General features: G+C 36.7%; 1 protein-coding gene across 2 annotated transcripts in view; it reads left to right on the top strand.

The window, feature by feature from the left end:
• The window catches only part of ZMYM4 (zinc finger MYM-type containing 4), a 174,630-nt gene that overhangs the window by 142,945 nt on the left and 13,870 nt on the right, over positions 1 to 17,815 (top strand). For both annotated transcript variants that reach the window (XM_082661836.1, XM_082661835.1), the window contains exons 22-27: positions 73 to 252; positions 904 to 998; positions 11,486 to 11,654; positions 11,836 to 11,931; positions 14,151 to 14,302; positions 17,091 to 17,202. In XM_082661836.1, the coding sequence (XP_082517962.1) occupies positions 73 to 252; positions 904 to 998; positions 11,486 to 11,654; positions 11,836 to 11,931; positions 14,151 to 14,302; positions 17,091 to 17,202 (804 nt within the window). The remainder of the gene's footprint in view (positions 1 to 72; positions 253 to 903; positions 999 to 11,485; positions 11,655 to 11,835; positions 11,932 to 14,150; positions 14,303 to 17,090; positions 17,203 to 17,815) is intronic.

Here is a 17,815-nt window from a genome sequence, read left to right as displayed (position 1 = left end):
CAGAGAGGTTTCTGAGTATGTCAAGTATATTATCTCATTTTGAGGGCTTGTTTGTTTTTCTGTATATTTCAGACCAAGGAAGTACTTACAGTGGTGATCTTGAATCAGAGGCAGTATCTACTCCACATAGCTGGGAGGAAGAATTAAATCATTATGCCTTAAAGTCAAATACTGTGCAAGAGGCTGATTTAGAAGTGAAGCAGTTCTCAAAAGGGGAAACCGAACAGGATCTGGAAGCAGATTTTCCATCAGGTTTGTGCAGTGTAACCTGTCTGTTCAAAGTCCTTTATTAGAATATTCGTACAACTCTGAATTGGCATAATGAAGCAGTTATAATGTATGATAACTATCTAGGGCACAAATGGTCCCTGCCTTTGAAGGTATTAATTCATACCATATTGTTCTTTATAAGGGGTTAATTTGTTGTTGTTGTTTTTAAGTTTCCCACAGTAATCATATAGGGATTTTTCTTGATTGTTAATAAAGTTTGGGGGTTTTTTTTGCGGTACACGGGCCTCTCACTGTTGTGGCCTCTCCTGTTGCAGAGCACAGGCTCTGGACGCGCAGGCTCAGCGGCCATGGCTCACGGGCCCAGCCGCTCCGTGGCATGTGGGATCTTCCCGGCCCGGGGCACGAACCCGTGTCCCCTGCATTGGCAGGCGGACTCTCAACCACTGCGCCAACAGGGAAGCCCCCCCCCTTTTTTTTTTTTGCGAGATAATAAAGTTTTTATACATGCTGTATCTCCTTGTTTTCTTATGTATATAAGTAAAATCCATATTTTATCATAAACAAAGTAATGAATATAGTGATGATTACCTGATATTTCCTCCTTCACCCTAAGTGTTTATTTAAGTCTGTGAGTGATTTATCTCACATTATGCTTTCTCTTGGATATCATAGAATCCTTTGACCCACTGAATAAAGGACAGGGAATCCAGGCACGTTCCCGAACAAGAAGACGACACAGAGATGGCTTCCCCCAGCCCAGACGAAGAGTAAGCAGTAACTTAATTTTTCTAGCATTTTCTTTTCTTTGTTGTTTTCCAACCTTGTATTTTTGTCCTTTTGTTTTTGTTTTTTTGAAGTCAAAAACCATATCTCTTATTTTATATTTCCTCAGGAGGGACTTTTTATTTTGTTTCTATAATCAAAGGATTTTTCTGTTAGTTTTTTATAATCGTTGTTACACACTTTCCTCTTTTTTTTTTTTGCGGTACACGGGCCTCTCACTGTTGTGGCCTCTCCCGTTGTGGATCACAGGCTCCAGATGCGCAGGCTCAGCGGCCATGGCTCACGGGCCCAGCCGCTCCGTGGCATGTGGGATCTTCCCGGATCAGGGCACGAACCCATGTCCTCTGCATTGTCAGGCAGACTCTCAACCACTGTGCCACCAGGGAAGCCCTGCACACTTTTTTTTTTTTTTTTTACTTGGGTTAGTTTTCATCTTATTGAGTTATGTTTTTTATTATGGATATAATTCTTTTATCAAATATGACTTTTCCTCCTATTTTGTGACTTCATTTTTATTTTCTTAATAGTGAAAAACAACTTTTTCCCTATTTCCATGGTTCATTTATTTATTTTTTTCCAGTTTTATTGAGATATAATTGACATAACAGGACTAAGTTTAAGGTGTAGAGCATAATGATTTGACTTACATACATCATGAAATGAATACCACAATAAGATCGTAAACATTCATCATCTCATATAGATAAAAAATTAAAGAAACAAAAAAATTTTTTTTTACTATGAGAACTCTTAGGATTTACTCTCTTCACAACTTGTATATATAGCACAGAGCAGTGTTCATTATATATATCCTGTCGCACATTATACCCCTAGTACTTACTTAAACTGGAAATTTACGCCTTTTGACTACCTTCATCCAGTCTCCCTCCCCCTACTCCCTGCTTCTGGTAGCCACAAATCTGATCTCTTTTTCTAAGAATTTGTTTGTTTGTTTTTGAAATATAATAGACCTACAGTACTTTGTTAGTTCTTGGAGCACAACATACTGATTCAACATTTCTACATATTTCAAAATGTTCACTAGGATAAGTCTAGTTACAATATGTCAGCATACAAAGATATTACATAATTATAATTGTGTGATTGTATTCCCCACACTGTACATTTCATAACATAACCATGACTCATTTACTTTGTGACTGGAAGTTTGTACCTCTTAATCTCCCTCACCTATGTCTCTCATCTCCCAACCCCCTCCCCTGTGAGAACCACTTGTTTATTCTCTGTATCTATAATTCTGTTTCTGTTTAATTATGTTTGTTCATTTGTTTTTTAGATTCCAGATATAAGTGAAATCATATAGTATTTGTCTTTCTCTGTCTGATTTGTTTCACTTACTGTAATAGCCTCTAGGTCCATCCCTGCTGTCACAAATGGCAAGATTTCATTCTTGTTTGTGGTTGAGTAATAATTCCATTGTATGTAACTGTGTGTGTGTGTGTGTACCACATCTTCTTTATTCATTCATCTAGGACACTTAGGTTGTTTCCATATCTTGGCTGTTGTCAGTAATGCTGCAGTGGACTTAAGGGTGCATATATATCTTTTTGAATTAGTGTTTTTGTTTCTTTTGGGTAAAAAATACCCAGAAGTGGAATTGCTGGATCAAATGGTAGTTCTATGTTTAATTTTTGAGGAAGCGCCATACTGTTTTCCACAATGGCTGCACCAGTTTACATTCCCACCAACAGTGCATGAGTGTTCCCCCTTTTACACATCGTCGCCAACACTTGATATCTCTTGTCCCTTTCGTTGTAGTCATTCTGACAGGTGTGAGGTGATATTTCATTGTGGTTTTGTCTCGCATTTCCCTGATGATTAGTGATGTGGAGCATCTTTCCGTGTGTCTGTTGGCAATCTGTATGTCCCTTTTGGGAAAATGGCTCTTCAGATCCTCTGCCCATTTTTTAATTCCATTTTTTGTTTGTTTGTTTGTTTGTTGGATATTGAGTTATTTATACATTTTGGATATTAACCTCTTTCCAGATATATAATTTGGAAATATCCTTTCCCATTCAGTAGGTTGCCTTTACATTTTGTTGAGGGTTTTCTTTGCTATGCAAAATCTTTTTAGTTTGATGTGGTCCCATTTGTTTATTTTTGCTTTGGTTGTCTTTACCTGAGGGAACAGACCCAAAAAATATTACTAAAACCGATGTCAAAGTTTCCTGCCTGTGTTTTCCTCTAGGACTTTCATGGTCTCAGGTCTTACATTTTCAGTTTAATTTTGTATATGGTATGAAAAAGTGGTCCAGTTTCATTCTTTTCCATGTAGCTGTCCACTTCTCCCAACACCATTTACTGAAGAGTCAGTCTTTTCTTCATTGTACAATATAGTCTTGCCTCTTTTGGCATAGATTAATTGACCATAAAAGCATAGGTTTATCTGGGCTGTCTATTCTGTTCCATTGATCTGTGTGTATGTTTTTGTGCCACTACCATACTGTTTTGATTACTGTAGTTTTTAGCATAGTTTGAAATCAGGGAGTATGATACCTCTAGCTTTGTTCTCCTTACTCAAGATTGTTTTGGCTATTCTGGGTGTTTTATGTTTCCTAATGAATTTTAGAATTATTTGTTCTAGTTCTGTGAAAAATGCCATTGGTAGTTTGATTTTATTGCATTGAATCTGTAGTTTGCCTTGGGTAGTGTGGTTATTTTGACAATATTCTTCTAATTCACGAGAATGGTGTATTTTTCCATTTGTTTGTTTAATCTTCAGTTTCCTTCATCAGTGTCTTATAGTTTTCTGAGTCGAGTTTTACCTCCTTTGTTAGATTTATTCCTAGGTATTTTATTCTTTTTGATGCGATTATAAACAGGATTGTTTTAAAAATTTCTCTGACAGTTTGTTGGTAGTTTATAGAAATGCAACAGATTTTGTATATTTTGTATCATGCAACTTTACTGAATTCGTTGGTGAGTTCTCATAACTTTTTGGTGGTGTCTTTAGGATTTTCTATGTATAGTATGGTGTTATCTGCAAACAGTGACAGTTTTCTTCCTTTCCAATTTCGATTCCTTTTATTTCTTTTTCTTCTCTGATTGCTGTGGCTGGGACTTCCAATACCATGTTGAATAAAAGTGGCAGAATGGGCATCCTTGTCTTATTCCTGATCTTAGAGGAAATTGTTTCAGTTTTTCATCATTCAGTATGATGTTAGCTGTGGGTCTGTTATATTTGGCCTTTATTACATTGGGGTATGTTCCCGCTATAGCCATTTTGTGGAGAATTTTTATCATAAATGAATGTTGAATTTTGTCAAAGGCTTTTTTTGCTTCTGTTGAGATGATCATATGACTTTTATTCTTCAGTTTGTTAATGTGGTGTATCACATTGGTTTGCAAATACCAAATTGTTCTTTGCATCCCTGGAATAAATCCCACTTGCTCATGGTGTGTGATCCTTGTAATGTATTGTTGAATTTGGTATGCTGATATTTTGTTGAGGATTTTTGTATGTATGTTCATCAGTGATATTGGCCTGTAATTGTCTTCTTTTATGGTCATCTACTTTTGGTATCAGGGTGATACTGGCCTCGTAGAATGAATTCGTAAGTGTTGCTTCCTCTGCTATTTTTTGTAATAGTTTGAGAAGGATAGGTATTAACTCTTCTCTAAATGTTTGGTCAGCTTCATCTGTGAAGCTGTCTGGTCCTAGACTTTTGTTTGTTGGGAGTTTTATGATTACTGATTCAATTTCATTACTAGTAATTGGTCTGTTCATATTTTCTATGTATTTCTGGGTCAGTCTTAGGAGGGTGTACATTTCTAAAATTTTTCCATTTCTTCCAGGTGATTCTTTTGGTGTATAATTGTTCATAGTAGTCTCTTAAGATCCTTTATATTTCTGTGTTGTTTGTTGTAACTTCTCTCTTCTCATTTTTTTTTAAAAATTTATTTGTACGTTTCTTTTTTCCTTGATGAGTCCGGCTGAAGGTTTATCCACTTTGCTTATCTTTTAAAAAGATCAGCTCTTGGTTTCATTGATCTTTTCTATTGCTTTTTAGTCTCTAGTTTATTTTTGCTCTGATCTTTATGATTTCTTTCCTTTACCAACTTTCGGTTTTCTTTTTCTTTTTCTAGTTCCCTTAGGGTATAAGGTTAGTTTGTTTATTTGAGATTTTTCTTGTTTCCTTAAGTAGGCTTGTCACTGTAAACTTACCTCTTAGAACTGCTTTTGCTGTATCCCATAGATTTTGGATAATTGTGTTCATTTTCATTGGTCTCCAGGTATAATCTTGATTTCCTCTTTAATTTCTTTGGTGACCCATTGGTTGTTTAATAACATATTGTTTAGTCTTCTGTGCTGTGTGTTTTTTACAGTTCTTTTGTGTATTTGGTTTCTAGTCTCATAGCATTGTGGTTGGAAAAGATGCTTGATATGATTTTACTTTTCTCTTAAATTTACTGAGACTTGTTTTGTGGCCTAGCAAGTGATCTAGAGAATGTTCCATGTGAACTTGAAAAGAATGTGTGTTCTACTTTTGGGTGAAATATTACATATATATATATGTATATATATACACACAAACATATGTGTGTGTGTGTGTGTTTATTCTGTATATAGCTATTAAATCCATTTCTTGTAATGTGTCATTTATGGCCAGTGATTCCTTACTTATTTTCCTTATTTATCTCTGTCCATTGATGTAAGCGAGGTTTTAAAGTCCCCTACTCTTGTTGTGTAACTGTCCATTTCTCCCTTTATATCTGTCAATGTTTGCTTTATGTATTTAGGTGCACCTTTCCTATCCTCTCACATTCAGTCTTTGTGTGCCTTTAGATTTGATGTGAGTCTCTTTTAGGCAGCACTGTGGGTCTTGTTTTTGTATCCATTTAGCTACCCTATGTTTTTTTATTGGAGCATTTAGTCCATTTACATGTAAAGTAATTATTGATAGGTATGTACTTATTGTCATTTTGTTAATTGCTTTGTGGTTGTTTTTGTAGCTCTTTTTTGTTCCTCATTGTTTTGCTCTTATCCCCTGTGATTTGATGACTATCTTTAGTGTTATTTTGGGGTTCCTTTCTCTTTTTTGTGTGTGTATCTATTACTGATTTTTGGTTTGTTGTTACCATGAGGTTTATGTATACCAGTCTATTTATGTTTATACATGATTATTTTAAGTGCTGATCTCTTAATTTTGAATACATTTTACCAACCCTGAATTTTTACCCTCCCCACATTTAATGTTTCTGACATCATATTTTACGTTTTTTGGTTTGTGTATTCATTACTACTTATTATGGATATAGATAATTTTACTACTTTTGTCTTAATCTTTCTAGTAGATAGTACTGATCTACTATCTTTACTGTATGTTTGTCTTTACCAGTGAAATTTTTCCTTTTTTAATTTTCATTTTTCTAGTTGTTACTTTTTCTTTTCTGCTTAGAGAATTCCCTTTAACATTTCTTATAAAGCTGGTTTTGTTGTACTGAATTATTTTAGCTTTGCTTGTCTGTAAAAAACTCTTAATCTCTCTATCAAATCTGAATGAAAGGCTTGCTGGGTATAGTATTCTTCGTTGTAGGTTTTTTCCCTTTCATCACTTTACATACATGGTGCCAGTCCCTTCTGGCCTGCAGAATTTCTGCTGAAAAGTCATCTGATAGCCTTATGGGATTTTCCTTTAACGTAACTAGTTGCTTTTCCTTTGATGCTTTTAAATTCTCTCTTTATCCTTAATGTTTGCTATTTTAATTATAATGTGTCTTTGAGTGGAAATCTTTGGATTGAGTCTGTTTGGGACTTTCTGTACTTCTGGGACTTGGATGTTTGGTTCCTTTCCCAGATTAGGGTCGTTTTCAGCTATTATGTCTTCAAATACATCCTCTGCTCCTTCCGTGCTCTCTTCTTCCAGGACCTCTACAATGCAAATGTTGGTACACTTAAAGTTGTCTCAGAGTTCTCTTGAACTGTCCTCACTTTTTAAAATTCTTTTTCTTTTTTCTCTTCAGTTTGAGTGATTTTGACTACACTGTCTTCCAGTTTGCTGATCTGTTCCTCTGTATCAGCTAACCTACTGTTAATTCCTTTTATTTCAATTATTGTATTTTTTGGCTCTGCTTGCTTGTTCATTATATTTTCTAACTCTTTGTTAGAAACTTCTAACCTCTCACTGTGTTCATTCTTCTCCTGAGTGCTTTGAGCATCTTTACAGTCATTACCTTGCAGTCTTATTGGGTAGAATGCTTCCTTTGGAACATATTCCTCTGTTGCCTTATTTTGCCTAGTTCTTTGTTTTTACTTCTATGTATTTCATAGGTTGGTTCCGTTTACCAATCTTAGATAAGTGACCTTATGTAAGAGACATTCTACGGGGCTGAGCAGCAGACTCCCTTCTAGTCACCAGAGCTGTATGCTCTAGGGGTGCCCTGTATATGCACTGCATGGGCCCTTATGACAAGCTGACTACTGTGGGCGTTCTGATAAGCATGGTCAGCATGGCTGACTACTGTGGGCGTGCTGGGACCAGAAAGTCCAAGACCGGTTGGTTGCCAGACCCTGCCTAATGCAGAGGCCTCCGACTCTGGTGTGGTTGGCTGCAGCCTGGGGCGTTCTGGTCCTGGTGCTGGCCCACTGGTGGGCAGGGCCACGTCATGAGGCAGCAGAGCCCTGAGGAGTTCCCAGGCTAATGCTGTCCTGCTGGTGGGTGGGACTGGATGGAGGGTGGGTGTTCTCGGCCTGGTTTTGACCCAGTGGGTTACAGGCTGGGTCCTGACACAGGTGGCTACAGGGCTGCGGTATACCCAGGGGCTAGTGTCTGCTCTCTAGTGGGCAGGGCCAGGGCTCATGGGATCCCAGGGCTGGTTCCAACCAGTGGTGGGTGAGGCTGTATCCTGGGACTAGTTCTGTTCCATTGGTGCACAGAGCTGGGTCCCAGGGTCTCTGGCTGGGGGGCCTGGTTCCTGAAGCTGGTATTGGCTTGTGGATGTATTGGTCTAGGTCCCACGGTATCCTGGGGCTAGTGTTGGTCCACTGGTGGGAAGAGCCTGCTCCTGAGGATCTCTGGCTGTGGGGCCCTGGTGATCCTAGAGTTGGTGTCAGCCTGCTGGTGGGCAAGGCCAGGGCCCAGGAGGTCCTGGGACTAGTGCCTATCCACTGGTGGGCAGAGCCTTGTTCAGGGTGGCTGAGGGCTCATGGGAGCCTAAGGCAGCAAACTTGCTGGTGTTTGGGGCTGTGTCCCCACCTGGCTAGCTTCTTGGCCTCAAGCCTCCCAGGATTGTTGGCAACTGGCTGGTGGGCAGGCTGGCTCCAGTTCTCATTTAACTTAGTGGGAGGAGTCCAAAATGGTGCTTGCTAGCAGCAGTGTTCTCGTTGTAGAGTGAGCTCCCCAAAATGGCTTCCGCCAGCATCTGTGTCCCCAGGGTGAGTCCCAGTTTCCTCTTGACTCTCTGGGAGGCTCTCTGAAATCAAGTGGGTCTGACCCAGTCTCCTTTCAAATTACTGCTTTTGCCCTGGGTCTCAGATCATGTGAGATTTTGTGTGTACCCTTTGAGAGTGGGAGTCTCTTGTTTCCTGCAGCCCTCTGGCTCTCCTGAAAACAAGCCCCGCTGGCCTTCAAAACCAAGTGTTCTGGAGGTTTATCTTCCCAGTGCAGGAGCCCCAGACTGGGGAGCCCTATATGGGGCTCAGACCTCTCACTTCTTGGGGAGAACATCTCCAATTGTGATTATCTTCCCATTTGTGTGTCACCTAACCTGGTGGTGTGGGTCTTGATTATACCGTGTCTCTGCCCCTTTCTACCCATCTTGTAGTTCCTTCTTTATATCTTTAGCTGTAAAAGATCTTTTCTGCTAGTCTTCAGGTCATTTTTATGGAAAGTTGCTCTGTACATAGTAATAATTTTGGTGTGCCCATGGGAGGTGGGGAGCTCAGGGTCTTCCTATTCTGCCATCTTGGTCACCCACACTAGGACAGAACTTTTTACTTTTGAGAAGTCTACTTTATCAGTTTTTATTCTTTTATAATTTGTGCTTTTTATTATCCCATCTAAAAATCTTTGCTTAACTATGGTAATTAAGATTTTCTCTTACATTTTCTCCTAGTTTTATAGTTTTCTTTTATGTTTTCTGTGATCCATTTTGAGATAATTTTTATGTATAAGTTAAGGCATCACATTTCATTTTTTTGTGTGTATGGATATACAGTTGTTCTAGTACCACTTTTGTGAATGCTGTCTTTTCCCCTTCAGTTACATTGGCACTTTTGTTAAAGTCAACTGACCATGTATGTCTTGGTCTGTTTCTGAAACTATTCTGTTCCATTGATATACATGTCTATTTTTATACCAGTACCAACTGACTTGATTAATGTAGCTTTACAGTGAGTCTTGAAATAGGAGTGTAGGTCTTCCATCTTTGTTCATCTTTTTCAAAGGATTTATTTGAATTTCCATATACCTTTTAGAATCAGCTTGTCAATTTCTACAAAAAAGTCTGCTGAAATTTTGATTGGGGCTGTTCTTAATCCATGCATCAATTTGCAGAGAATTGACATCCTAGCAACTTTGAGCCATCCAGTCCATAAAGATGGTATCTTTCACCTTTATTCAGATTATCTCCCAACAGTGTTTTGTATTTTTCATTTTACAAGTCTTATACTTTACCAAATTTATCTAATAAGTATTTTAATATATTTTTGATCCTGTTGTGAATAGCGTTATTTTTAAATTTCCTTTTCTAGTGTTCTTCATTGACATAGAAATAGAGATGGTTTTGAATATTGATTTTATATACGGTGATTTTGCTCAACTGAAATCCTTAGGATTTTCTACCTACACAATCATATTATCTGTAAATAAAGGCAGTTTCACTTTTTCCTTTACAATCTTAGTGCATTTTCTTTCTTTTTTTGATTTATTGCATTAACAAGGATCTTTAGTACAATGTTTAATATAAGTAATGAGTGCAGACCTTCATGCCTCTTCCCAATTTTAGGGAAGTGTTCAGCCTTACAATATTGAATATGATGTTACCTATATGTTTCTCATAGATGACCTCTATCAAGTTCAGGAAGTTCCTTTCTATTTCTAATTGCTCAGAGTGTTTTTGATTGTGTTTTGAACTTTGTCAGGTGATCTCTTGAGATGATCATCTGGTTTTTCTTTTCTGAGTCTTTTAAAGTGGTGAAATACATTAATTTTTTAAATTATAAACTAACCTTGCATTTATGGGATGAGCACTACTTTCTTTTGATGTTTTTATTCTTCTATACGTTGCTGGATTCAGTTTGCTAATATTTGTTAAGGTTTTAAGTGTCTCAGTTTAAAAGAGCTATTGATCTGTTTTCTTGTGATGACTTTATCTGGCCTTGCTGTCAGGATAATAGTAATATAAGTGAGTTAGTGTTCCTCCTCTTCTATTTTCTGAAATACAGTTTATATAATTACTTAATTCTTGGGTAGACTTCAACAGTGAAGCCATCTGGGTCTGGATTTTTTTTTATGGGAAGGTTTTAAACTATGAATTGAATTTCTCTAGCTACTTAGGTTATCTATTTCTTCTAGAGCAAGCTTTGTTAGTTTGTGTCTTTCAAGAAATTTGTTCAGTTTATCTAAGCTGTCTAGTTTATTGTCATAATGACGTTCACAGTTTTATTATTCTTTTTATATGTGTGGGGTCAGGTGTTGATAATTTGTGTCTTTTTTCTTTTATCCCTGATCATTCTAGCTAGAGATTTATCATGTTTTTTTAACCTTCTAAAAGTACCAGCTCTTCATTTTATTGATTTTTCCTTTATCTTTTCTTTTTATTGATTTTTGTTCTATTTTTTATTATTTCCTTACTTTGGGTTTTAATGAACTCTTTTTTCTAGTTTCTTAACACAGAGGCTAGATTATTGATTTTAGACTTCTTTCACTTCTCATAGAAGCATTTTAATACTGTAAATGCCCTTATAAGCACTGCTTTAGCACTATTACATAAAGTTTGATACGTTTTGTTTTCATTTTTACTTAAGTTCAAAATATTCTCTAATCGCATTTGTGGTTTCTTAACATGTGTTGTTTAATTTCTGAGTTTTCAGGATTTTTCTAACACTATTTCATTACTGATTTCTAGCTGAATTCCATTGTAGTTAGAGAATTTATTGAGGCTTCTTTTAGAGCCATCTATTCGTATGTTCCATTAAATAGACCTGAGTGGTAATAACTGTTATTCATACCTCATTGGGTGGGTCCAGCATCCGGAACATAGTAAATACCCAAATGTTAGTGATTATTAAAATATTACCTTCTACACTTCAATTTTCTCTTTTTTTCTTTTCTCATATGGATTGGATTAGATGACTAAGCTCTTTCTAGCTCTAAGAGCTCTGAATCTTTGGGATCTAATACTAAATTGCATTTTCTGTAAATTTATGCCCATTCTGTCTTTGAGAATCCCAATTCTTAAAGCTCTGAAACTAAATTTTATATTCTGTAAATTTTTGGAATTCTTACAGGGACGGAAGAAGTCTGTAGTGTCTGTGGAGCCCAGGAGTCTTATTCAAGGAGCCTTTCAAGGGTGCTCAGTGTCTGGGATGACACTGAAATACATGTATGGGGTAAATGCCTGGAAGAACTGGGTTCAGTGGAAAAATGCCAAGGAAGAGCAGGGGGATCTGAAAAGTGGTAAATACACGGCATGAATTTGTGTCTTGATTTAGGGGGTGGGAGGAATACAGATTAAGTCATAAATCTACTCAAAAGGGATAAATAGTAGGTCAGAAATCCCATAAAACTTTGATTTTGGCTTTACTTAATTTTTTTCCCCATCTTTATTTATTCTCATTAATTTTTCTTTCTTTGTCAGGAGTTGAACATGCCTCATCTAGCCCGTGTTCTGACCCTTTAGGAAGTGCTCAAGACCATGCACTCTCTCAAGAATCTTCAGAGCCAGGCTGTAGAGGTAAAATTTCTCTCCTTGTGATCTGAATTGCTTGTAATATCATTGTTGATTTTAAATTTGTAAATGGAATATTTAAAATTATTTAAAATTTGAAGTTTATGTTTAAAAAGAGAAATTAATATCCACTCCCAATTTTAAAGAGCTTGTTATAAAGGTAAGGTTGTATCTTCTGATCATGAGTTTCTTGTGCAAATATAAGGAATTCTGTTTCTTTTTCTAACACTATGCAAGTAACTCAAATCTGTCTTCTTGAGCCCTATATTTGTAGAATAATCAGTGTGGAACCCAGTGTAACACTTTTTGTTGTTGTTGTTGTTGTTAAGAAGAATACCTGGAAAAGCCTTGCTGTTACTGTAGGAATTTTTCCTATCAAGGAGTTGTATATGATTGACCATGATTGCAGGTTTCATTTTTGGTGCCAAAAACTTTGGAACCCAATAAACAGTTCAAATAGAGCAACACTGTATAAATTTAGAACCCTAATCATTAGCTTTCTTTTTTCCCCGATCGTTCTATTCTAAACTTTGTTTTCAGTTTGTATTTTGCTTTTTTATTATCTGTGTTTTATATAAGATACTTATACAATCTTTGTGGGATGAGATGGGGCAGGAATGAATATGTCCTTGTAACTAGATATTTTTGTCCCTTTCCAACTATACCTTCTCTCTAATACCTGGGTGATTGCATGCACTCTTGGCTTTGCCTCAGTCTACCCTCATTATTGGAGCAGTTAGTTGCTGCTGTGGTCTGTGACTGACTCATTGAGTTCCCACAGATCAAGTATAATCTCTCTGCTCCAGAGTGATATAAATATACTCCTGTTATGGGAGTTTACTAGGCCTTTCACCTTCCAGTTTGAGGCACAACATTTTTAAGAAAGAAGGAAGGGTAGCGACTTCCCTGGTGGTCCAGTAGTTAAGACTCTGTTCTCCCAAAGCAGGGGGCACAGGTTCAGTCCCCTATTGGGGAACTAAGATCCTGCATGCCGCACAGCGTGGCCAAAAAATAAACAAATGAAACGGTGGATATGTAAGTCAACTGTACTTCAGTTGAAAAAAATAAAAATTTAAAAAGAAAGAAAAAAGGAGGGATAGTGAAAATGGAGAAGTAATATTGTATTAGACCACCAAGCCTAAATGCAGTAGCCACAGGGGATGCCTACTCATTTCCGCTACTCATTCATCCAAAAAAAATACTTACTGAATATACCTGTCATGTATCAGGCATGGTTGTAGGCACTCAGGTGAAAAGATCAGACATGGTCCTTGCCCTCATGAATCACCTATTTCAATTTGCAAAACCAACTCAGGGGAGCTCAAGTGTATCTTTGGAAACATGCAGTGTTTTCTAAATGCAGAAAAGCAGTAACTAGAAAGAGTGTTTCAACTCATCGCACAGTGTGGACCAGTCTGTTGCAGTAAGATCTCTACAAGTCAAATTAGATAACTCTCCTGCCTAAAACTAATTCAGTTCTTAGTTGTCTTCAAACTCTTAATGTAATATATGAGGCTTACCGTAATCTGCCCGCATCTGCCCTCTTTTCTTTTCCGCTGTTCACCTGAGTCCCCTGAACCTTTTCACTTTTGTGGTTGAGCACATACTATATTTTCTGGCATTTTCAAAGGCATGAAGTTATATGTTACTTAAAGTGTTCCTTATTCAAATAAATATGACTTTAAAGAAAGTTAAACAGCATTTTTTTTTGCAGAAATCTCCAGAGCCTTTAATATGTTAAAAAAACATTGTGAATTCTTTAGAGGCAGGTATAACATACTGCTGTTTTCCAAATTTATCAGATCTTAGAAACCCAGTTTTCTTGAGCTCTCACATGATTAGTATTTTGTGGAGTATACTTCGGGAAATCTTTTTATATCCTCAAATTGGAATTCTTCCTCCACTTGTTTAATTCTTCTCCACCTTTCACATCTCCCAGAATCTAACATGACCCTTCCCTGTCTGTTAGATGGCCCTTATTTTTTTCCATAGAATTTTATTTAGATAAAACCCCTGTCATAGCACCCTATTACGTCATATGTGCTTCATTGTCTTTATTTCTTTACCTAAAAAAGCCTTGAGATCAGGATCTGTCTTTAATCCATGTATTCACCAGTGTACACCACAATACCTGGGGCAGTGTAGTCAGTGTTTATTCAGTGAGTTGAGTAATGTTATTATTTTTCTATAAGTTAGTATTTCAGATGTTTTCTACCTTTCCACAGTCCGCTCTATCAAGCTGAAGGAAGATATTCTGTCCTGCACTTTTGCTGAGTTGAGTTTAGGCTTATGCCAGTTTATTCAAGAAGTGCGGAGACCAAATGGTGAAAAGTATGATCCAGACAGTATCTTATACTTGTGCCTTGGAATTCAGCAGGTACGAAATTCAATAATTGTTACAAAATCTATTGCATTTTTAATAATTCTGATAGAACTTGTGAATTAAGCTGAAAACTTATAGTGTATATTGTTTGTTTGGTATTGCTCGTATACTCTCTCCTTAATGAACTACTGACCCTGATTTAAAAGTCTTGGTCATATAAGCCTTTTATAAGTTAAACTGAGACTGTTAGAATAAGAGGAATTGAGGTTGGTGCATTTTATTGGTAAATGCACAAAAAAGGCATAAATAGCAGTTCACAAAAGAAGTGACATAGGTGATTTGACATAGGTGACAGGAGACATCCTTGTCAAAAATCGTTTGACTAAATATGCATGTGTTTATTTTGGACTCTCAGTTTTTAATACATTGGTTTATGGCTATTCTTATGGTAGTACTCACTATTTTGATTACTGTAGGTTTGTAGTAAGTTTTGAAATTGGGAAGTGTGATTCCTCAAGATTCTTTTGGCTATTCGAGGTTCCTTGCAATTTCATATCAATTTTAGGATCAACTTTTCCATTTCTTCAAAAACTAAACCGTTGGGATTTTGATAGGATTGTATTGAATCTGTAGATTGCTTTGGGGAATATTGCTGTTTTAACAGTTTTGTCTTTAGATCCATGAGTACAAGATGTTTTTCCTAGGTGTTCTTTAATTTCAGCAGTTTTATGTAGCTTTAAGCGTGTAAATCACATACCTCTTTTGTTAAATTTATTCTTAAGTATTTTATTCTATCTGATGCTATTGTAAATGGAATTTTCTTAATTTTCTCTTTGGATTGTTTATTACAACTGATTTTGTGTAGCTTATACTCTGCAGCTTTACCAAGTTCATTTACTAGCTCTAATAACTAGTTTTTTTGTAGACACTTTAGAATTTTCTATATATAGGTTCATGTCACTGCATATAGAGATGGTTTTACTTCTTCCTTTCCTATTTCAATACTTTTTATTTCTCTTTCTCACCTGATTACTCTGGCTAGGATTTCCTGTACAATGTTCAGTAGAAGGGGCATTTTTATCTTGTTTCTGATCTAAGGGGGAAGTGATTTTTTTTAAACCCATGTATTTTATAGGTACTCATATTTGAGTAAAGGTACAAAACTCAATTCTGTGTATTCATAAAGGAAATGTTTTTTAAGATTGAAATAACTCCTGACTGTTACCAGTAGTTGCCTTTGTGTAGTGAGTTTGAGTATATCTTTCTTCCACCTTTTCTGTATTTTAAACTCTTTCCATAATGAGGATATAATATTTTTAAGTTGTGAAAATAACTTTATTAAAATAAAGAAAATGAAGAATACTTTTCAACAACAAAACTGTAATCTGGCGATACAATCATAAATTGCCTTTGAAGAGGCCTATAAAAATGCACGTTGAAATGGTGTGTAATTTTTATTAGCCGGAATAAATTTAAGTGGAAATAAAAATTTACTGCAAGTCATACATAGATCAAAAAGCAGGAAACCAAGATAGCCATAGATAAATAAGTTTAAAATACCAGATCTTAAAAACACTAGGGGCTTCCCTGGTGGCGCAGTGGTTGAGAGTCCGCCTGCTGATGTAGGGGACACAGGTTCGTGCCCCGGTCCGGGAAGATCCCACATGCCGCGGAGCAGCTGGGCCCATGAGCCATGGCTGCTGAGCCTGCGCGTCCGGAGCCTGTGCTCCGCAACGGGAGAGGCCACAACAGTGAGAGGCCGCGTATCAACAACAACAACAAAAAAGAACACTGAAAGATTTTTAGCATATAATTATGCTACTTTGTGTTATTCTCTTGTTCTGTTCATTGTATTTCTCTGAAGTGCTTGACTCTGACCTGACCTGCACCGTCAAAATATTTAACAGTAATTTACTCAAACTGTTGCGTGTTTCCCATTCTGTGATGTGATTTTTTTTGGGGGGGCTGCATTGGGTCTTTTTTTTTGTTGCTGCGCACAGGCTTTCTCTAGTTGTGGTGAGTGGGGGCTAGTCTTCATTGCGATGCGCGGGTTTCTCATTGTGGTGGCTTCTCGTTGCAGAGCACAGGCTTTAGGCACATGGACTCAGTAGTTGTGACTCACACGCTCAGTAGTTGCGGCACACGGGCTTAGTTGCTTCGCGGCATGTGGGATCTTCCTGGACCAGAGCTTGAATCCATGTCCCCTGCATTGGCAGGTGGATTCTTAACCACTGTGCCACCAGGGAAGGCCCTGTGATATGATTCTTGATGGTTATAATTAGCATACTTTTAAGTCATATAATTAGACTTGAACTTTTTGAAGGCTGGCTTGTGAGGCAGAGAGTTGAGAGCTGTGGTTAGAAGCCTCCAAATAAATAGTTATAAATTTTGGATAGCCTCAGGTTATCTGACACTAGATAACTATATTATTTGCAGGAAGTCATCTTATAACTAGGCTAAAAAACAAACAAAAACTGCTAAGAGCGCACCTCAGACACTGAGAATTAGAAAAATGATTTGAGAAATTTGAATTAGGACCAATTTTTAGTATATCAGTTTTATTAACTAACTAAAGGGTACTTATTATAATTATTTTATACCATTCATGTTTTTAAAAGGAAATAGAAAACTTTACCTTACAAGCTCAGTGCTCAAGATAATGTTAATTCATGTGAAAAGGATCTTTAGCTTAAATTCTGGTGTTTTAACTGTATCCTTAAAATGGTTCACAGTATTGTAAGGATAAAAACTAAGGGTAAACTATATTCCTAAAAATATTCTTTTTAAAAACTTGTGGGTTTTTTTGTATCAACATATATGTTTCCATTTTTTTCTCTTGTAGTACCTGTTTGAAAATGGTAGAATAGATAACATTTTTACTGAGCCCTATTCCAGATTTATGATTGAACTTACCAAACTCTTGAAAATATGGGAACCTACAATACTTCCTAATGGTAGGATGATTATATTTTGATTCTTTTCATGATATGCCTTCTTAAATTGCTTGTTTTGTGATTCTCTTTTTATAAATTGTTCATTTTATATTTGTCTTGATTTATAACATATTTGGACTTTTGAGGAGAAAGTCTTTGGTTTATTATCAATTATTTTAGTAAAACTATACCTTCCATACAGTACATGAATAGATACTAACTATTGAATATAAAAAACAACTGAAGGTTACATTTACTTTTTAGAAACCATTTTTGATCTGGTAGTTTTGGTAAAGTTGTACATGGTATCAGTAGCTGGCACATATGCTACTTTTAGACTCTGTTAGCAATGGACCTTTTTCAATAGTTTATAAAAAGTACCCTGAACTGGTTGTTAAAGAGAGTTAAGTCTTCATCCTTGAATTGTCTGTGACCATATGTCTTTGGACAAGTCCCTAATTCACTCCTGGTCTCATGCTCCTTGGCTATGAATGGAGAGGTTAAATGTGATGCCCAGAAATGTGTGCCCTTTCTGTTGAGCTACAGGGCACCTTTGACGCATTATGAGCAGTGCGGTGGCATGATGCATTTAGCATTCAAATAGGGGGCTAGAGACATAGATTTGCAAGTAATA

This window comes from Grampus griseus, assembly GCF_964374135.1.
Source record: "Grampus griseus genome assembly, chromosome: 1".
Taxonomy (NCBI): Eukaryota; Metazoa; Chordata; class Mammalia; order Artiodactyla; family Delphinidae; genus Grampus; species Grampus griseus.
This window is presented reverse-complemented; position numbering and strand designations above follow the sequence as displayed.